This window comes from Camelina sativa, chromosome 12 (assembly GCF_000633955.1).
Source record: "Camelina sativa cultivar DH55 chromosome 12, Cs, whole genome shotgun sequence".
In the NCBI taxonomy this organism is placed as follows: domain Eukaryota; kingdom Viridiplantae; phylum Streptophyta; class Magnoliopsida; order Brassicales; family Brassicaceae; genus Camelina; species Camelina sativa.
The window spans coordinates 20,335,529-20,358,832 of record NC_025696.1 but is presented as its reverse complement, the minus strand read 5'-3'; the positions used below and the strand labels follow the sequence as shown (position 1 = coordinate 20,358,832).

At 35.1% G+C, this 23,304-nt stretch overlaps 2 protein-coding genes and 1 pseudogene across 2 annotated transcripts in view; 1 reads left to right on the top strand and 2 right to left on the bottom strand.

Annotated features, from left to right (window-relative positions):
• LOC104732323 (protein ECERIFERUM 26-like) overlaps positions 1 to 657 on the bottom strand; it is a 3,109-nt gene extending 2,452 nt beyond the window's left edge. Inside the window, exon 1 of the mRNA XM_010451853.2 lies at positions 25 to 657. Coding sequence (XP_010450155.1) covers positions 25 to 465 — 441 coding nt within the window. The 5' untranslated portion in view covers positions 466 to 657. The remainder of the gene's footprint in view (positions 1 to 24) is intronic.
• Positions 16,015 to 17,383, top strand: LOC104732322 (glycine-rich RNA-binding protein 2, mitochondrial-like). The gene is made up of 5 exons (XM_010451851.2): positions 16,015 to 16,126; positions 16,364 to 16,488; positions 16,603 to 16,671; positions 16,787 to 16,893; positions 16,979 to 17,383. Exons 2-5 carry the CDS (start codon positions 16,365 to 16,367, stop codon positions 17,153 to 17,155), a joined length of 477 nt encoding a protein of 158 aa, XP_010450153.1. The 5' UTR covers positions 16,015 to 16,126; position 16,364; the 3' UTR covers positions 17,156 to 17,383.
• Positions 18,090 to 20,486, bottom strand: LOC104732321 (annotated as a pseudogene).

Here is a 23,304-nt window from a genome sequence, read left to right as displayed (position 1 = left end):
ATATTGTAGTCAGATTATATATACCTGAACATAGATCAACGGAGAGATCGCCAACTCCGGTCCAATAGGTTGATGGTAAACGAGAAACTCATCAACTGACCGATCCGGTTGACTGAGCCACTCTTCCACAGTGAGATTGCATTGACCTTCCACGAAACGCGTCCCAGAGTCGTTGCATTTGATGTACGGACGCCCCGAGTCTCTCCGTGAGAACCTGCCTGTGGTCCAAGCGATCTGGTCGAACAGCATGAACATGCTATCTTTCATGTGTCTCACGGTTAAGTCACGTGCCGTCTCGGGGGAGTAAATATACGCCGCCTTAAGGTAATGAAGCTTCATGGCTAGGTCTAAACCGGTTGGTTCGTGAGTTGTACCTGTCTCTGTCGGTCGGGCCGCACCCACCGTCGATAACCGGATGCTGTGAATCGGACCTTGTCCCTGTCCCTGTTCTTGAGATCGACCCATGATGACTTAGTGGAGTTGAATTGATTCTACGCTATCTCTTGTCTCGAGCTATGTGCAAGTCGATCAATGCATGTAACACTTACATAAATAAAAAAAGCAAATTTGTTATTTCTCTCTGCTATACATGTAATACAATTTTTGTAGGCGATGAATGTAATGTGATGAGGCTCTTGTGTTATATAGAGACGATCGACGAGCACTTCTGGTGTTGTTCACTTGTTATGTTATAAGTAGGTGAAGCTGTTTAAATTAATAATTAATTGCCTTTCCTTTTTTACGATAGTATATGATGAAAGGGTCCAATTCATCGTTCATAATTCATAATTCATATACACTTAATTAATATTTATCACCTACCTTACTTTTTATCTATATTTCTTTTCATAATTTTATGTCTATTTCTGCATTTAAAATAGAAGTATAGTGCCACAATAAATCGATTTTTTAAAATAAAAATCAACACTAGCTACTACTATATCATTTACGTAAATTTTGTGCTAAATAAAAATATACTATCATTTATGATGGTTTGAAGAAAAGAGTATAGTTAGATAACGTGGCCAAACATTGGACTCATTTTTTTAAAACAAAAATTTTGCTGTTTAATTTTTATAGTCAGATTAATTTATTAGCTTACTTTTCTAGTTATACTGTAGTTATATAAAATGAGTAAATTTCTTATTATATATATATACACAAATTATTTTTCAACTTAATTTTGAAACTATTGATATATGTAGCACTGGGCATTCAGATATCTGATCAGATTCGGGTTCGGATGTTCGGGTTTTTGGATGTAGAGATATAAAACTCTATAGGGTATTTTATAATATCGGATCGGGTATCTTCGGGTTCGGATAATTTCGGATAACCCGAATTCATAAAAAAAAAAAAAAGTTGTCGTGAAAGAAAAAAATTACTTTACCTCTCTCTTCTTGTTTCCTTCTTCTTAATCTCTCTCTTCTTCAGCCAAAAACCCTAGATTAGTTCATCCATGACCACCACCACTTTAAGAATCAAATACTTTAATTTTTCTATGAAATCTAACAATATCTATAGCAAATTATATGATATGATTCATATCTATTTTCCAAGGAAAAAATAATTCAATTTTAGAATAATATATATATATATATATATGTAACTGTTTTATAGTATGCCAGAATAACTGAGGTGGCAAAATGGTTTATAATGTACTAATAAATATCTAAGATACTATGTTCAAACCCACATAGATGCATTTTTGCATATATTTCGGGTTAATTCGGATCTACTTCGGATATTAGGTAATATCTGAACCCGATCGGGTATCCAAATGTCAAAGAAATTAAATCCTATCGGGTATTTAATTAATACCACCCGAATCTAAACCAAACTGTCTATTTCAAGTCGGGTTCGGGTTCGGGTTTCAGATTCAGTTAAAATGCCCAGGCATATATGTATATGTAGAAAGCAGATCTAAATCTTCTTACAGTTTTTAGGGATTTTCGTCACAGTTAATGTTTGGGTTTACCAACTGGTCATTTATCTTGTGTCAATCTTTTTAAACTGTTTTGTTAGTCACTTTCATAAATTATAAGTATAAGTTGTATAACTCAACTAATCCATCATCCATCCATAATCTACGGACTTACGGGTCCACAATTCGTTTTGTGGCGATATTGTTCAGAGTTCAAGTTAGTTATCTCCCAACACTTTCAAGTTTCAATGGATGACTATTTTTCGTCTGCTTAGTATAACAAGATCCGAAACAAAGTTTGCAAGACAACTCGACCGAACAAGCCAGGAAGGACAAAACAAATCCATGACATGACGGCAAATGCTTCTCAAAATAAAGAAAAAAATTTGAGCCAAAAAAGGCAACATGTGACTTTATATTCTCAAATTATTAACCACACTTTGAGTCTGGCTATATTAAAAGCTTTTTCTCTTTGTTGTTATTAAAAGCTTTCTTGTTACTAGTTAGTAGATGGATGATCGAGACACAGAATATGCAACGGTGAGAAACTCACAAAATTTGTCAAAAATTAATTTTTATTAGAAACAATTTAATTTAGTTTTTATTTTATTTTCTAATACTCAAAAACTAATTATAAATTGTCATGTGGAAAGTTAGTTTTTCAAGAGTTCTCAAATGAGAATAGATTCTTATTTTTTCATTCTTACTTTTTTATTATTTTTAATTTTTATATTCTTGAGAATTATAGTGAGAACCCTGCAATACATATAGTCTAAGCTAACTCAGGTTTAGCCATTTAGAATAATTCTTTTTAGACGGTTTAAATAAAAAAAATATATACTACAAGAAAATAGTTGATTTGCGACAGAAATCTGCGATGACAGAAAGCCTTCGCAAATTTGCGACGGAATTGTGAGTACTTTGCTAGGAAGACAAGGGAACTTGCAAGTTCCTCGCAAAATTTGCGACGGCACAATCCCTCGCAAATTTGTGAGGGATTTAATACAGACTTGCGACTCCACAGAGTTTTCTCGCAAACAACTTGCAACTCTCTCGCAAATTGCTACGGATTAGCGATGACTTTATCCGTAGCAAATTTGCGAGGGAGTTGCAAGGGACGAAGATGTCGGCAGCCATGTTTTTTCCGAGTTTAACTGTTTTGTCGGCAAAACAGTAAAAACCTCGTAAATCCCTTACAAAAAATAAAATTTTTAAATATCCCTCGCAAATCCCTTGCAAATTTCCATAGCAAATCCATAGCAGTTATTTTTAGTAAGCCTATAAATAGCAAATTCATGATTCATGGAAACCACAACACAAAACACTTGCAACAAAAACACTTTTACTACCAAAAAAAATCTTGTGAAAGAAAAAAAGGCTGCAAAAAAAAGGCCTAAAAACTTTTAAATTCCATAATAATGTTTGGAGACGGGCATCATGAGATATACACAATGCGACAGTGGATGTACAATCACAGAGATCCGGAGACCGGTGATGTGACGAGAGAGTTTTGTGATGGGTTGCGCGCTTTCATGTACCAGGCGACAAACCAAGACTTTGCTCGTGAAAACGGTACAATATTTTGTCCATGTCCTAAGTGCTACAACGATATATATTTGGAATTTAATCTAGTGAAGAAGCATCTTTATAATAGAGGATTTATGCCAAATTACTATGTATGGTTTTGTCATTGAGAGGGTTGTAGCAGTAATGTTGGAAGTAGTAGTATGAATTATGTTGTTGAACAACCTAGTAATTATGGACATCAAGAATCTGATCAATTGGGTTTTTATCAATGTTTTCAAAACCGGACCGGACCGGCGGTCGAACCACGTTAACCCGCGAACCGGCAACATACCCGGGTTGGGTTAATATCAAAACCCAAAGAAATTTGAACCGGTAAAAAAACCATATCAACCCGCCAAAAACCCAAAAACTGGTGAACCATTAAACCGGATAAAACCAGGTTCTAACTTTTTTTGTAAAAATGAGTGCAATTAATTATTTTTTCTAGCTTTCTTCTTAGCAATAGTTAGGTTTTTTAAAATAAAATTTCCGTAATTGAACTTTTTACTTTTCATACTAGTTTTTTTCCTTCTAGTTGAAATCTCTACAACTCACACCACAAATCTTCAAAATCAAGATAGTTTTGGTAATCAATTTGGTGTTCATTTTTTTCCCCTAGTGTACGTAATAATAGAAAATATTTTATTGGTAATGGTTAGTTTGTTACACTTTGAGTTTATTACTTTTTAAGGTTTCTTTAAAACATTATGATTATTGAAGTATTTTATTTGGTATAACCAATTATATCATAGTTGTAATCATTGAAAGAAAAAATAGAAAACATATTCATACCTATTATTTATAAAAATATCATCACAATCAATTGAACCCGGTTGACCCCGGTCGAATTATATTAACTCATGATCCAGAAGCTTTTCCGGTTCAGTGATGCATTTCATGAAACTACTGCTTCATTTCCTGAGAATAATACGGAAGAACCCAACGTAGATGCACAACGTTTTTATGCTATGTTAGATGCTGCAAATCAACCTATCTACGATGGATATAGAGAAGGGCATTCTAAGTTATCATTGGCATATGATGATGACAATTAAAGCTGATAATAACTTAAGTGAGAATTGCATGGATTCTTGGGCTGAACTCATTAAAGAGTATTTGCCAGTTGATAATGTATCGGCTGAGAGCTACTATGAAATACAGAAGTTGGTTGCGAGTCTTGGATTACCATCTGAAATGATTGATGTGTGCGTTGACTATTGCATGATTTTTTGGAAAGATGATGCTAAGTTGCAGGAATGTCGGTTTTGCGGAAAGCTGAGATATCAGCCTACTCAAGGAAGGACGCGAGTGCCATATAAACGTATGTGGTACTTACCTGTTGCTGATAGATTAAAACGCCTATACCAATCAAAACGGACTGCAAGGGCAATGAGATGGCATGCAAAACATTCTACTGAAGAAGGAGAAATTACACACCCATCTGATGCAAAGGCGTGGAAAAATTTTCAATCGGTAATTCCTGACTTTGCTCAAGAGTGTAGGAATGTTTATCTTGGGTTGTGTACAAATGGTTTTAGTCCATTTGGTATGCCAGGGAGGCAGTATTCTTTATGGCCTGTTATATTGACGCCATACAATCTTCCTCCAGTTTGGTACCAGGTCCAAAGCATCCGAAGCGAGCTCTAGATATCTTCTTGCAACCTCTGATTCATGAGCTGAAGCATCTGTGGTATGAAGGTGTTCAGACGTTCGATTCATCGCAAAAACAGAATTTCAATATGCGGGCAGCGCTAATGTGGACGATTAGTGACTTCCCTGCGTACGGAATGTTATCTGGGTGGACAACACACGGAAGATTATCATGTCCTTATTGTATGGATCGTACCGAGGCATTTCAGTTAAAGTATGGGCGAAAACCTTGTTGGTTTGATTGTCATCGTCGGTTTCTTCCCTTGCATCATCCATACCGGAAGAACAAGAAGTTGTTTAGAAAGAATAAAGTTGTGCGTGTTCCTCCACCAACTTATGTCTCTGGAAATGATTTGTTTGAGCAGATTGATTACTATGGCGCTCAAGAAACATGTAAACGTGGGGGTAACTATCACACACCAGCAAACATGCCAGATGGATATGGAAGCGCTCACAATTGGCACAAACAGAGTATTTTTTGGGAGCTTCCATAATGGAAAGATCTTCTATTGCGGCACAACCTTGACGTGATGCACATCGAGAAAAATGTTTTCGATAATTTCATCGTTACGCTTTCGAATGTGCAGGGTAAAACAAAAGATAGCAGGAGATCTAAGTTGGATTTGGCGGAAATATGCGCACGGATTGATTTACATCTTACAAGAGACGGGAAATTACCAGTACCCCAATTTCGATTGTCAGCAGAGGCTAAGAAGGTGTTGTTCGAGTGGATTAAATCTGAAGTGAAGTTTCCAGATGGGTTTGTCTCAAAATTTTCAAGATGCGTGGAACAAAGCCAAAAATTTTCAAGTATGAAGAGCCATGATTGTCATGTCTTCATGCAACAANTTCATGAGCTGAAGCATCTGTGGTATGAAGGTGTTCAGACGTTCGATTCATCGCNAACTACTACCATTTGTATTTCTTGAGCTCTTGCCAACACATGTTCATGAAGCTATTGCAGGTACATAAGTATATAATGATATTTACATTTATGTATTGATATATACATTTATTTAAATAATTTACCCATGAATTTTTTATACTTTGGTTCGTAGGTATCATAATTTTTTCCAGGACTTATGCACTAGAACATTGACCAGTGATGGCATAGAGCAGTTACGAGAAAATATTCCAGTGGTAATTTGTAACTTGGAAAAAATCTTTCCCCCATCTTCCAACCCATCTACCACATGAAGCTGATCTTGGTGGGCGAGTGCAATTTCGCTGGATGTATCTTTTTGAGCGGTTTATGAAAACTCTTAAAGGAAAGACCAAAAATCTTGCCAGATTTGAGGGGTCGATAGTCGCCGGGAGTCTAACAGAGGAATCATCTCACTTCACATCATACTACTTTAACCCCACCGTGAGAACCAAAAAAACACGTACTCGACGATATGATGACGGAGGCATTGCACCTACATATAACGTTCCTGATGTTCCAGATATCTTTACCCAGATAGGAAGACTTGCTGGAAAGTTAAAGGAAGTATGGTGGGAAGATCATAGCTATTGTCGAGTAGCTCACAATTACATCTTGAGGAATCTAGATTATGTTCAACCTTTTGAGAGGTATTCTTTTTTAAAAACTAAAATTAATTTTATTTTATAAGATAAAGAACTAACAAATTTCTATTTTTTTAGATTTTCTGAAATGCAGATTCGTGAAGCATATCCTAATCTAGAAGAATCTGACTATGAGGCTTACAAAGAGCGTGATTTCGCTAATTGGTTAAAATACTATGTAAGTATATATATGAAATAAATTCAAACTATATGTATTATAATTTTTAATTTAAATAAACTTATGGTCTAAATATCGTATTCGTTTATATAGGTTCAGAATGGATGTGGAAATGAACCCTTGCCTCTTTGGTTGCATGAGCTTGTTCAAGAACCAAGAGCGAAGATCACTACTGCTCCGATGTACTTTACTCATGGTTATATTTTTCATACGTATGCACACGGAAGTCGCAAAGCTACAGCAAATTATGGAATCTATGTACAAGCTGGTGATACTGATTTCTATGGCGTTTTGGAACAAATATTAGAAGTTGATTATCCAGGCCTTCTGAATCTGAGATGCGTACTTTTCAAGTGTAAATGGTACGACCCATCGGCCCGAGGCGTGCGAGTAAATAATTGGGGAGTTGTCGATGTGAATGCGAACATATCATATGCCAAATTTGATCCTTTTATCCTAGCATCACAAGCACAACAAGTGAGCTTTCTGTCCTATCCTCGTTTAAGGCCAAGACGTGAAATGTGGTTATCAATCATTAAAGTTAATCCTCGAGGCCTTATAATCGGGTTAGTTGATGATCAAGTCGTGTTGCAACAAGAAAGAGTGGGTGAAATTTCCATTCCAATCATGTCAACAGAAGATGTTATCCACACTGATCCACAAAACAAGCAATTTGAAGATGTTGGTGATGTTTCTGAAGAAGAGGGTGAATTAGACGAATTCGAAGAGTCCGATGATGGAGAAGATTCTAATGATGATAATGTAATTTCTAGTAGTTCAGAAAATGAATCTTATTGAACAATTGTACGTTTTGTTTTTTTTTTAATAAAGAATTTTCAAATTGCGAGGGATGTGCGTTGGCATTGCGAGGATTTTCTTCCCTTCCCTCGGAAATTCCCTCGCAAATTGCGAGGGATGTGCGAGGGATTTTCGCTAATCCCTCGCTACTGCCTCACGGTTCCCTCGCAAATCTATATATGCATTTGAATAAACATGTTAATATGGTTAGTAATGATCATTAACATTTTTAAACTAAAGGAGAGCATCACTAACCAACATCAAGAGACAAGAAACTTTTGATTGGTTATTGATAAATGTTGTTTAGGGTATAGGGTAGATAAATGTTGTTTAGGGTATAGGGTTGATGAATGTTGTTTAGGGTATAGGGTTTATAAGATATATATGTTTAGGGATTTCTTTTGAGCTTTTGATTGAGTAAATTTGTATGAGGAGATGTTATGACTATTACTTACCTTTTCTCTTTGCATGTTCTTGAGTTTATGAAAATTCTCATCCATAGTTTATGAATTTGGTGAAAAATAGTATATAGATTTGCGAGGGACTTGCGATGGAAGTGTTACATTGCCTAGCAGATCCCTCGCAAATTGCGAGGGATGTGCTATAGATTCTCGCTAATCCCTCGCTACTGCCTCACGGTTCCCTCGCAAATCTATATATGCATTTGAATAAACATGTTAATATAGTTAGTAATAATGATCATTAACATTTTTAAACTAAAGGAGAGCATCACTAACCAACATCAAGAGACAAGAAACTTTTAATTGGTTATTGATAAATGTTGTTTAGGGTATAGGGTAGATAAATGTTGTTTAGGGTATAGGGTTGATGAATGTTGTTTAGGGTATAGGGTTTATAAGATATATATGTTTAGGGATTTCTTTTGAGCTTTTGATTGAGTAAATTTGTATGATGAGATGTGATGACTATTACTTACCTTTTCTCTTTGCATGTTCTTGAGTTTATGAAAATTCTCATCCATAGTTTATGAATTTGGTGAAAAATAGTATATAGATTTGCGAGGGACTTGCGATGGAAGTGTTACATTGCCTAGCAGATCCCTCGCAAATTGCGAGGGATGTGCGATAGATTCTCGCTAATCCCTCGCTACTGCCTCACGGTTCCCTCGCAAATCTATATATGCATTTGAATAAATATGTTAATATAGTTAGTAATAATGATCATTAATATTTTTAAACTAAAGGAGAGCATCACTAACCAACATCAAGAGACAAGAAACTTTTAATTGGTTATTGATAAATGTTGTTTAGGGTATAGGGTAGATAAATGTTGTTTAGGGTATAGGGTTGATGAATGTTGTTTAGGGTATAGGGTTTATAAGATATATATGTTTAGGGATTTCTTTTGAGCTTTTGATTGAGTAAATTTGTATGATGAGATGTGATGACTATTACTTACCTTTTCTCTTTGCATGTTCTTGAGTTTATGAAAATTCTCATCCATAGTTTATGAATTTGGTGAAAAATAGTATATAGATTTGCGAGGGACTTGCGATGGAAGTGTTACATTGCCTAGCAGATCCCTCGCAAATTGCGAGGGATGTGCGATAGATTCTCGCTAATCCCTCGCTACTGCCTCACGGTTCCCTCGCAAATCTATATATGCATTTGAATAAATATGTTAATATAGTTAGTAATAATGATCATTAATATTTTTAAACTAAAGGAGAGCATCACTAACCAACATCAAGAGACAAGAAACTTTTAATTGGTTATTGATAAATGTTGTTTAGGGTATAGGGTAGATAAATGTTGTTTAGGGTATAGGGTTGATGAATGTTGTTTAGGGTATAGGGTTTATAAGATATATATGTTTAGGGATTTCTTTTGAGCTTTTGATTGAGTAAATTTGTATGATGAGATGTGATGACTATTACTTACCTTTTCTCTTTGCATGTTCTTGAGTTTATGAAAATTCTCATCCATAGTTTATGAATTTGGTGAAAAATAGTATATAGATTTGCGAGGGACTTGCGATGGAAGTGTTACATTGCCTAGCAAATCCCTCGCAAATTGCGAGGGATGTGCGATAGATTCTCGCTAATCCCTCGTTAAGCTGGTGTATTTTAATTGGTTAATTTGTCGGCGATATGCGATACGTTTGCGAGGGATATGCGATGACCCCTCGCTAATCTCTCGCAAAGTTTGGCGTATTTTTATTGGTCAGCTTGTCGGCCTTTTGCGAGTGATTTGCGAGGGACCGTAGTTAATCGGTCGCAACATATACGAGGGATTTGCAATGCCGCGAAATGTTTATATATAAAATCGAGATCCGGTTTGAGCGAAGCTCAAACTCTCTCCCTCAAACCTTCTCTCTCTCAAACCCTTTCTCCGGCAAACCCTAGCCGCACAAACCCTTTCTCTGCAAACCCTTTCTCCGGCAAACCCTAGCCACACAAACCCTTTCTCCGCAAACCCTTTCTCCGGCAAACCCTTTCTCCGTCCTCTCGATTTCTCGATATCCTTCTCCGTCTTCTTGATTTCCTGATTTCTGGATCTCCCGATCTCCGTTATCTCCGTATTCTCCGTAAAGGTAATTCTTAGTTCCTTCTAAATCCAAACCCTAATTTTTAGTTATTTCTATTTCAATTATTTCAAGTAATTTTCGTGGATCTGATTTTTTTTTTTTGATTTTTCGGAGAGATTTCTATTTCGGCTCTGTTTCAATCTTCTCCAGCTTTCCTGATTTCCCGATCTCCTTCTTCGTCTTCTCCGCTTCTCCGTCAAGGTAGTTCCCAAACCCTAATTTTAGCTCAATTGTTTAATTTCAATTGTTTAATTTTAATTGTTTAATTTGTTTTTTCTGATTAATTTTACTTTGATTTTTATTGTAGATGTTTCATGGTAATGATTACACAAGGTTTTTCACTAATCAACGTGTACCCGGACCACCAGTTCAAACCATAGTCGGGGTTCCGCCGGTTCTCAGAACACAGCGGCGGTCCAAAATAACCGCCGGTCATCGTCTCAACCACTGCCCTCTCATCAACCACTGCCCTCCCATCAACCACTTCCCTCTCATCAACTACTGCCCTCTCATCAACCGGATCTAGAGATTGGTACGTCTCCACCTGCTCGTTCGATTTCTACTAGAGCTTCTGCCCGACTAAACAGTCTAACTTTGGAAGAGTTGCTCGATAGTCCTGGGCGTGCAGGTTTAACGAGGCTAGATCCGCGCCGACCTCAAAGAACTCTCTGGTAATGTTTTTAATTTCATACTAGAATTCTTATGTTTTTAATTTCATTTTCGAATTCTAAGATTGATTCATATTCTTTGTTTCTCCGTATGTTTGAAGGTTTGATCAAGATCCTGCTGTTGCGACTACTGTACAAAGCATCTTTGAATGAGATTTCAAAGAGCCTCATGCCAATTGGACACAAACGCCGACTCCAGTGGTTGACCGTTGGTATGAAACTTTTGCGGTAAGTCATTTTTTTGTTTTCAATTTTTACATATATTTTTTTTGTTGTTGACTTAGACTAATATACTTTTTTTTTGGAAGCAAACATATATTTGGGACCGAGCCATTAACGAGAGGGTAAGGCAGGAGTGTGAAGCCAAGTTGAAGGAAAGGATGTGTGATCAAGTGTCGAGGTGGAAGTTAAAGTGGAAGCAAAAAGGTGATGAGGCAAAGCCACGATGGATTGATCCTCAAGTATGGGAAGGTCTGGTTCCGTATTGGCTTGATCCCAAATCAGAAATCAAGAGTATCAACAGCCGTAATGCTTGATATCATGACCCAGATGGCACCGGAATATATAAGCACCGCTCAGGCCAAACTTCCTTCAAAGCTCGTGCTCGGAAACATGTAAGTGTAGTTATTTAAATTTAGGCCTTCTTTTACCTTATGATTAGTTATTATTTGACTAATCAATTCTCTTTTTCTCTTTTTCAGTCTGAGCTAACCGGTGAGTTAACTCCTGACTTTCTAAGCATCTTAGAAGACACTCATCGAAAGCCTGATGGCTCATTTACGGATGGAAAGTCCGAGTCTCTGTTCAATGAGGTGTCCTCCAATATTCAAGAGTTGGAATCTGAGCTTTGTATGGGGGATAATGGAGAGTGTGCTTCTGCTGGGGTGCCCATTCATATCAAAAACAAAATTTACACATCGGTAAGTTTTATACACTTTATATGTATATGGATGCAATCATATAGTAATGTAGAGAGTAATGTGGGGTTGCCAATCATATGATAGTTATATGGATGCAATCGTATAGTAATGGAGAGAGTAATGTGGATGCAATCGTATAGTAATGTAGAGAGTAACTTACAAGTTCATTTTTTGTTTTGTTCTTAGGTTGCTCCTAAGAAAAAAAACAGGATTTTTGGGGTTGGTTCTATGCAATTTGAAGCGTCATCTTCCATTGGCTGTCCACCGCCTTTGTCTCCGTCTAATGATCCGGTCATTTTAGCTCAGGAACTAGCATAAGCTGAGGAGTGTATACAGACTCAAGCCACTCAAATCCAGACACAAGCGAGTCAAATCCAAGAGAGTGCACAAAGGATGCATTGCTATGATGCTTACTTCGACTATCTCCCTGCAAAAGATCCTGAGTTTGCTGCACAGTTTCGAAACCCGACAGTGAGCAACCCACCAGAAAATGCTACAACCCCGACAATGAACAACCCACCACCAGAAGTCAACCCAGTGGCCGGAGAAGAGGGCAACACCGATGAAACCAACAACAGTAGCAGAACTGGAACCAGAAACATCAACTCTCTCGCAATCTTTTTAAGACAATTTGAATATTCTCTCTCTCAATCTTTATGTTTGTATCTTTTTAAAACAAACACATTATGTTTGTAAATTTTAAGACAATTTTAATTTTCATTTTACAGTTTAAATTTTAATTCTATTCCTAATTTTATTTCAGTTTAAATTTAATCTGAATTTAATCAAGAATAAGCAAAACAAAATTTCACTTTAAAATTTGAGGTGTTGCATGTTGCAACGTATTTGCGATGGATACCGTTTCTCGCAAATTGTTTCAGATTGCGATAGCGAAGGTCTCTCGCAAATTGTTAGAGATTTGCAAGGAAATATATCTTCGCGAATTGCGAGATATTTGCGTGAAACAAAGTTCCTCGCAACATTTGCGTGAAAGAAAGTTCCTCGCAACATTTGCGTGAAAGAAAGTTCCTCGCAACATTTGCGAGTGAAATGTCTCTCGCAAATAGTTGCGAGGGAAAATGTTCCTCGCAATAGTTGCGAGGGAGTTGCGATATTTGAAATTTGCGAGACGCGATTTGCGAGAAACTTGTGTGTCTCGCAAATACCTTGCGATTGTCGTTTTGCGAGGGACTTGCGATGAATTCTTCCATCGCAAATCGGTTGTTTTCTTGTAGTGATATTTGAACCTTTTTTCATCATATAGTACCAAAAATTAATGTAGCCAATGGTTAAAGAAAATTTAGCGGAAGTATCTAGACAACATTTTGTTAAACTAGCTTTAGAATATGTTTATTGTAATTCGCAGATTTGAGGTTATATAGTGGTGCATAAGGAAAAATTTAAAATCATTGATTTGGTTACATGTGTAATTAGAGTGCTTTTTTGTCAATTATCTAGAAAAATATTTACAGCTAAGTGTGCGTAGTGACCTACCGAGAAATGATTATTAGTATCGTGCGAGCGAGTTAATTGTGCGAGTGATGATTTATAGGATCGGTAAAAAAATCTTTTGAGCCTCCCAAAAATAGCATATCGAAAATCAGACAAAGATAGGTTCAGAGATCGAAAAAAGACATAGAACAGCTAAGATTAATGGCAGTGAGAACGTTACATTTGTTTCTACTTCTGATAGATATATGTACCTTAAGATCATTTCAAGGATTAGAATGGTTGGTTGCTGAAATTCGCATTTAATGCAGTTTCTCTTCAATTCTACAGCAAATTTGAATTTTTGATACTAGTAACTATAAATTACGAGATCACAAATGCTGAAAGTATTTTTCTTGTATTAAACAAGAAAACCCTTGGAGAGCATAGCCAATTAGCCATTCAATTTTATTTGATTTTGTCTGAATGTACGGTAAAAAAGAATAGTTTTCGTTTGGTGAATGTCTTCTTAATTCGAGCTATCTGTTCTAGAGTAATGTTAAAGCTTTGAAACTTTTATAATGTTTGTTCAGTGACTTATCCTGAATGAGAATTATTACTACGCTATAGGTTTCAGTGAAATATATGGTTGAAAACAAATACTTGAGTTGAATTTATAATTAATTCAGTTAACATCTGTAGTGTGACTTATGTCTGATGTCTCTGCCAAAATTTTCTAGCAGTAGGGTCTATCCCATTTATTTTTTTGACTGTTTTTTTCCATATTCTTAGTTGATTCTCTTTAACTGTATGTTCGTGTCTATCAATAAAACTCTAAAAACTAGCCACCGCAAATTGAAAGCAAATCAATCCTAACACTTGGCGCCAGAGTTTTGAAATAGATTTAACACTAAAAACAAAAACTAGAGAAAGTTATAAAGAATACGGCCAACCAAAAAGACAAGCCATTACCATCTCGTATCTCATCGGAGATGAAAGTTAATGGATGCAGTTTTTGAACTTTACGTCGAGAAAACCCATGAATTTTGATTAGTACATATTAAACGGCACCAAGTTTGTCTCATATACACATATGCATTTGTCATTTCGTCGGGAGACTCCAGATTTTAGTCGTCGGGCTTTTAAACCAGACAGTAGTACTTATGTTTAACGGAACAAAACAACCATTAATATGGAAATGTTTTAGTCATTTCGACGTTATTTTGGTCTATTTCATTTAAGGAAAGAGAGAAAAAGCTGTCTCAAAAGGAAAAAACATGAAAGAAAAAAATAAAAATATTCTTAAAATACAATAATTTCTCATATTATTTTCTAATTCATCTATAATCTAACATTCTTCGATAGCCTATCCATAACCAAAATGTTGTTAACTTTTTTCGGCAAACAAATACAAATATGTTATTCATCTTAAACATTTTCATATGTTTTGCTGCCATTTTAGAATCTAATTATATGCATCTAAATCATCAGTTTCATTGTACAACATGAACTAGAGCTAGCTTTGATAATACTATTAGGAATTTAGGATCAGTTATGAGTTAGTACTAGTTGACATTTATAATAGCAACGACGCAAAATGGACCGTGAGAGAAACAGAACTGCAAATATCTTTAGACAAGTGTGAAATGAAAGACAAAACAACCTTAATAAAAAGCAAACTAAAACCAAAATTAGTAACCAGACTAAATCAGCTATATAGTACTAGTACTCTCTAATAGAAACCTTCTTTAGTTTTAAAATCTTCTTTTTATTCGTCTGGCTTTCAGGTAGGCAAATGTTTGTTATTCAATTTGAAATAAAGAAATAATTCAGTAGATAATTTAGCAATAAATTACATAGAAACTGAAAAGGATGTAACCTGAGAAGATGCCACATGCATGAATTGGAATTGTTGGTTGAACATTATTCATAGCCGTGAAGGTTGATATATATTCAAGATATTAACATCAATAAGGACCACTTCACATGGTTGTTAAGAAGAACTTAATTAAGGATATTGTGAGGCAAGATTGAGACTGTTTTTATTTTTATTTTTACATGAAACTAATGACTAACGATCCGTTTTTTTTTTCACCAAGTTTTTTTTTTGTCACAATTCAGCAAAAAAAAAAAAAAAAAAAAAAAGTTTTTTTTGTCACAAAGTAGTTAGCAAAACTGACGATATCATCAGAGATTATAAAAACAACAATGATGTGACCACAAGCAATTATTCGACGATTTTAGTTGTTATATTATGCGTGATCCTTTTTACATTTCATTTAATTTTTGATGTGAACATCTAATATATAAATTTTAGTGCATACTATAGTTTTATTTTGTTTTGTCAAAAACAGTGCATGTTCTATTAGTATGTATACTAACGAACATAACAAGCGGGCCAAAGGTTCATATATCCATATGACTTCTCTTCTATGGCCCATCAACGTTAATTATCCATTAACATACGGGTTTCCAAGCCCAATCTAAAAAGTCGTTATTTTTTAGCAATAAAATCAGATTAAAAAACAAAAAAAGAAAAACAAAAAATTGGATAAGTCTGAATCATAAATCTCCTACACCGACTCCATCGTACACCCCAAAACGCAGTACTGACTTTTAAACACACACTCTTGACTCTGCTACGTGTATGTGTATCTTACATTTGCTATATCGGTACACAGTAATACAACACACCTGCACACAGCAGATTACGAGGAAATAAAAGAAAAATCTGAAAAGAGAGAGAGATATTTTTTTTTAATAATAAACTTCGTATATATAGCCCCTTAAACCCTACTCCTTGGCTTCATTCTTCTTCCCATTTCCTCTGCCTCTTTCTCAGATCACACAAAAACCCTAGTTTCAAGACTTTATCCATCAGGTACTTTTTCTGCTCCATTTTCGATTTCCTGTGCTTTGTTCTGTTCCTGATCTGTAATCTTTCTTTTGAGAATTCGTTCGTGCGAGTGAGTCTCGTGTAGATTTGTCTGTAGGTGTTTGTTTCAGTTTGCCTGTGAAATTGAATCTCTAGATCTGTTGGTTCTCTTTAGATGATGATGATGATTTAGTCTCAAAAGGTTTAGGGTTTTTGTTGATCTGGTGTTTTGTGTGTTTATAGAATGTCTTTCTGCAACAAACTCGGTGGTCTATTGAGACAGAACATAACTCCCAGCGGAGGAAATGTTCCGGTTACATCTATGCTTGGATCTCTTCGGTTGATGTCTACCAAGCTTTTCGTCGGAGGTAAGATCTTTGTCTTTCTATCTCTCTCTCTCTCTGTCGGTGAGATTTGAGAGTTGTTCTTGGTCGGTTTCAAGAATTGGTTTTGTTTTGTACTGAGTTTCGAAATTGCTTCAGGTCTGTCATGGGGAACTGATGACCAGTCTTTGAGGGATGCTTTTGCTCACTTCGGTGAAGTCGTTGATGGTATTGTATTCTACTCTCTCTAGCTTTTTTTTTGTTGATCTTTGTGTTCTAGTTTTGTGATTGCTCTGGAGATGAACCAATGTGTTCTATTTTTGTTTGTTTCCCTATTTTGCAGCTAAAGTCATCGTAGATAGAGAGACGGGAAGATCGAGGGGTTTTGGATTTGTCAACTTCAGTGATGAGAGTGCTGCATCTGCTGCCATTTCAGAGATGGATGGAAAGGTTTGTATTTTGGAATCCTCGGTTTAGTGTTAACTGTTTCTGTTTTAATGCTGACAGCTAGTTCTATTGGTTTTTGTAATTTCAGGATCTGAATGGTCGTAACATCCGAGTGAACCCTGCTAACGATAGACCAAGTGCTCCCCGTGCATATGGTGGCGGTGGCTACGGAGGTGGTGGCGGTGGCTACGGAGGTGGTGGCGGCGGCTATGGAGGAGGTGGCAGCAGCTACGGAGGAGGAGGTGGTGATGGTGGTGTTTACTAAACAGAGGAGTTGCTGCTTGTGAAGACGAAGAGTTAAAATGTTTCTGTTTAGTTGGTTTCTTCAATTGAATCTTTGTGTTAGTATAAAACCTGAATGGGATTTGCTTAAAAAAAAAACTCATTTTCTGTTTTGGTTGAATATTGTATTGCCCCCATTAGGTGCATTTTAATATGGCCTTTTCCCCTCGCTTGAGGTTCAGATTCTTCTACCTACCATTGCCTATTCGTAGCTCTGATTGATCCAATTTTTCACCTTTTGTTTTGTGATTTGGGTCTAAGGTCTCGTTTAAGTGAAAGGTTTATCAGAGGTGAAGCATCTTCTGAGATGAAAGCACCTTTTTTGTGGGTTACTCAGTAATAATTATGAATCAAGGAGACAGTTTAAAGCAATCCCTTCTATTTTTGAATCTACTCTTGCAGGCAAGTCATAGCTTAGGTGCTGCTTAGGCAGCCAACTGTGGACACATCTGAGAACTCATAGAATCAGCCCTAGCTACAAAATTATATTGGCTTTGATTTTTTCACGAGCGGTGATCAACGGCCGTAGATTGAAAGTTATGTTAAACATCATGCACCTCCATTCAACAGTAAAAAAAAAAACTTATGGTGCTTTCATGTGTTTGCAGTGTTAGTTTTTGGTTTCCTTTTTTCGTATTCTGGTTGTGATCCTACTCTTCCCTTTCGAGGGTTCGTTTGAATCTTATCTATATATCAAGTTCTTGTGCTTTGTGTTTTTGAGAATTTATTGAAAGTCTGACAAGGGTTTTATCAAATCTTTTCGCCGGTATTTAAACCTCATTGGAGAACTTTTAGGTTGTTAGGTTTGTTCATCTCGGGGATTACAAAAGCTGTATTTTGGGGCTTCGGATCGTTACAAGTGTACCAATAGGTACATCAATCTACGAAGAGCTTCCAATTAGTATCTGGCTGATTAATCGTACCAGGACCTTATCAACCATAAATTAAAAATCCTTTGTAAATCCTATAAGAATTTTATGGACTAGAAAAGATTAAATGTATCATAACATTTGATGCTCACTCTTGGGGTTATAGGAAAATCTTTGAGCTTTCCTCCTTCACGTCATGAGCCATTGACAGCATCAGGAAGGTCCTTTAGAACCTAAGTAGATGTAACAATGCTCTCCATTAGCTTCTTACTCACCAAAGACAAGCTCGGGGTTTTGACAAGTATAATAGTATTATAATTGGAACAATGTGAGACTCTTGCTTCAAGGTCGTTCGTTGAGCATGAAAAGATGGTTTTCTTTGATGTTACCTGGTAAAGATGCCATGAAGCATAAGCATCTGTTGCTGCGTATTGTAACTGCTGCTTTGATAGAGGATAAATCTCCCAGTTCCCAAGCCTGATTCTGTTTGGCTTCAGGAGCTGCAAAGTAACAGTTAAGCTTTTAAAGCGAAATAAAACCAAGATTCCCAGAGGTGGTTCTAAACAGAAGAACTTTGAAACAGCAGAGAGAAGAGTGTTGTTTTGATAGTTCTAGAGAGAGCAGAAAAGGACAGATCCAGTTCTCACTATTGTTCTCCAGCTTTAGAAATCAACCCAGCGAGGTGGATTTTTCACATACCTCTTTACAAACAAGTGTCTCTGTTAGTGAGGCAAGGCCCCATTTTTTTGAATCTCCACCAATTTTTCGGTTGGCTAAATCTGAAAGATCCTCAACATCTTTGATGGAGACTCCATAGTCATGAAAAAGCTTCACAGAGTCACCGTCAATTCCAATACCTACCTATATATGATACAGGACTATGTGAAAATTGAGCATATATGGCTAACAACAAGAACTTTGATCACTTGAAAAAAAATTAACAAACCTTGACAAGTGTTGAATCCTCAATAAGATGTTGGAGACTTTGTGGGATACCAGAATGGACAATGTGCATAACATCACAATAATTATTATCAACACATATCTGGACAGTTGCAACCTTCCCAGGGAGAACACCTGAACAAGTCATATTATCACAAAATATCATTAGTCAGATCATGAGAACTTCTTTCAGGATAATGCATACATCAGCAAACATCAAAGAGTTCATGAATATGTCCCACTGAATTGAAACGAGTTGAAGCATCCGTGGCTGAGCTTTCAAAGTACAATAATCTATTGAATTGTCAACCAAAAGATCATGCGTGGTTTGAGTTAGGATACACTCTCCAAACCTACAACCCGAAAAAAGAGCAAACTCCACATAGATGGAGTTTTAACTTGGATGCATGACCACACATAAAAAGTTTACAACTTCACAATAAATAATAAAGCAACTATCTAGAACAATGTAGTATATGAAATGCTTGCAGCAATGAGATTTGAGACAACACAAGCACAAGTGAGACATCTACACTTTCTTCTGAACATCTAACAAGGAGACAACAACCATTAGGTCTTTCTTATCTAAAAGACAAGAAAATACACATCATCATCTCATCAAGATTTTAAAAGAGGAAACAGAAAAGACTTATACATCAATAGAGATAAAATGCATCTGACTGCACATTGCATACTTCAAAAAATAGAATCGAAAGAGATGAAGCTTGCAAACAGACACAAATCAAGAACAGACCGAGATAGCACAAAAGTACCTTTTCTCAAACTAGGTCTCCATTCAATATCTAAGCCAACAATAGCTTTCCCAGATTCATCTCTCTTGGTATCAAGAACCTTAAGAAGCTGCATTGCTCGCCTATCAACCTCATTAGCAGTCTTACTATACAAAATCCTACCACCAAACCTCAACGCTGGAAAATTCCTACCTGCAATTACCAAAAAACGCATCAAATAATCAAAGGATAATTTGCTTTTGCCACATAACAGCCTCACTTCAAATAACAAACACTGTTATTAAGGATTAAATCCTAAATTATATAGATTACGAACAGTTTTGTACATTGAGACGGTGACAATTGAAAAAAAAAAACACAAGAACTTGGGAAAAAATGTGATAGACAACAAATGTATCGTTAGAAATGTACAAAACAAAAAGACGTTAAAAGATCTGTAGGGAGAGAGTGATGAAGACCTCGGCAACGAGAGAGGGGAAATCGTGTATAAGCTGTAGGAGAAGTGATGGAACGAGGCAATTCGCGGCAAATTTTATTATTATTATTAGGGATTTGATGCTGTGGAACCTCGTGCCCATGGCCGGAGCTCGTAGCCCCAACGGCTGGAGTAGCAGAGGAAGAAGAAGAAGAGTGAGAGAGATAAGAAGGAAGCTTCGATTGCGTCGATAGCCAGAAGCTGCTCCTCTGTAAAATCGTCGTCGTCGCCGTCGTCCATTTTTTTTCTTTTTTTTTTTATGAACAAAAAATAAAAATAAAATAAGTGTTTTTATTATTATTACTATTGGTTAGTTTTGGACAATAGCACAATTTATCTAAAACTTATTTCACTTAACACACTTTTCACTTGACACACTTTTTCCTATTAGAGTATTTTTTGCATTATATTTTTTACTATTCATTAATTTTATGACTATTATACTCTTACTAAAAGCAACAAAAAAATACAAATATTTTTGTCTCCTTTCTCGTTCTTCTCTCTTCATTTTTGTCTTTCTCTTATTTTTCTTCTCTCTTTTTCATTGCATGTTTTTTTTATTATTCTCTATATCCTAAACTTTAGATCATAAATCATAATTATAAATTTAATTTCATAACAATTTTAACAAATGTAGCCAAATCTGAAGATATTTTACTAGAAAACATGAAACTGAAGAATTTTTTACTCCTTGTATTAGATTCTTTATAAATTTCCAAATTCATTGATGTTGTTTTAATTGATAAAGAAAGATTTGAGAATTTTTATTTTGTCAAAAAAGATTTAAGAATTATATCACTGTTTTTTGTGCTAACACACTTGGAAAAACAGAAAGATTGAAACTCTCTAACCAAGTGTTAACTAGAATTGTCCATTTTTTTTTCTATTCTTCACTTTTTTATTTTCTTGTTTATCTCTTTCTCTCTTTGTAATCATTTTATTTAATTATTATGACATATATTTTCAATTTTGTTTTTATGATTATATTATAATTTTATTTTTTTCTACATTTTAAGATCCATTTTACTATATTTAAAAATGAATAATTGTATTACATATTATCCAATTATAGTTGAATATTTGTAAATTATTATGTAGATACTTATTTGTGGATAATTTTTTATGGATACTTATTTGTGGATACGTTTTTGTGAATATTTTTTTGTGGATACTTTTTTGTGGATACATAAGAATGCCTAATTAACATAATAATGCATTATTAATGCATTGTTTCTAATAATAATGTTTCTCTAATGGTGTCCATTATGTATTGTTTATGTGGACAACATTCTTTACAAAATTGGTGTCCATTAATTTGTATGGAGCAGATTATATTTGTATCTTAAAAACTAGGTTTGTATAATGAAAATTTGATGTCATCATGTGGATGAGGTGCTATGGATACTGATAAGTTATACATTATCTATTTATATTTGAATAATTGTTCGCTATTATGTGGATGGTTAACATATCTAGATGAATACTTACTTTTGGATGATCAGAGAAAAATATATGAATACCTAATTATCCAATTATAGTTGAATATATGTTAATTGTTACGTGGATGCTAAAAATGTCTTATTATGTGGATACGTATTTGTGGATACTAATGTCTTATTTGTGGATACTTATGTGGATACTTATTCTAAAATCAAATCCACATGGATGATGAGTTATACACGTCCACTAAAAACTACTTGTGTTTTGGTGAAACAATCGTTGTTAACTATCAAACAATTTTAACCTCATCATATCTCCTGAAAAACTAAGCATGAGACCATTCATTATATCCTATCCTAAACCCAAAATCCAAAACCTCAAAACCCTAAACCCTAAACCCTAAACCCTAAATCCTAAACCCTAAAGCCTAAACTCTAACACCTAAATCCTAAACTTTAANCATAAGAATGCCTAATTAACATAATAATGCATTATTAATGCATTGTTTCTAATAATAATGTTTCTCTAATGGTGTCCATTATGTATTGTTTATGTGGACAACATTCTTTACAAAATTGGTGTCCATTAATTTGTATGGAGCAGATTATATTTGTATCTTAAAAACTAGGTTTGTATAATGAAAATTTGATGTCATCATGTGGATGAGGTGCTATGGATACTGATAAGTTATACATTATCTATTTATATTTGAATAATTGTTCGCTATTATGTGGATGGTTAACATATCTAGATGAATACTTACTTTTGGATGATCAGAGAAAAATATATGAATACCTAATTATCCAATTATAGTTGAATATATGTTAATTGTTACGTGGATGTTAAAAATGTCTTATTATGTGGATACGTATTTGTGGATACTAATGTCTTATTTGTGGATACTTATGTGGATACTTATTCTAAAATCAAATCCACATGGATGATGAGTTATACACGTCCACTAAAAACTACTTGTGTTTTGGTGAAACAATCGTTGTTAACTATCAAACAATTTTAACCTCATCATATCTCCTGAAAAACTAAGCATGAGACCATTCATTATATCCTATCCTAAACCCAAAATCCAAAACCTCAAAACCCTAAACCCTAAACCCTAAACCCTAAATCCTAAACCCTAAAGCCTAAACTCTAACACCTAAATCCTAAACTTTAAACCTTAACCTTAGATCATAAACCATAATCATAAATTTAATTTCATAGAAACTTTAACAAATGTAATCAAATATGAAGATCTTTTACTATAAAACATGAAATTGACATACCCCAACCTGTAAACCCTAAACCTTAAATTAGGCCAAATTTTTGACTTCTTGCATTACATTCTTTATAAATTTCCAAATTCATTGATGTTGTTCGCTATTATTTGGATGGTTAACATGCATAGATGGATACTTATTTTGGATGACCAGAGAAAAAAAACATATGAATACCTAATTAGTTAAACAACTTGTGGTTTAGTAAAGTAGTCATGGTAAACTATCAAACGATTTTAATCTTTCATGTCCATAAAATCAAGTCCACATGGACGCTAAATTATACACGTCCACTAAAAACTACTTGTGTTTTGGTGAATTAGTCATTGTTAACTACCAAACAATTTTAACCTCATCATATCCCCTAAAAACCTAAGCAT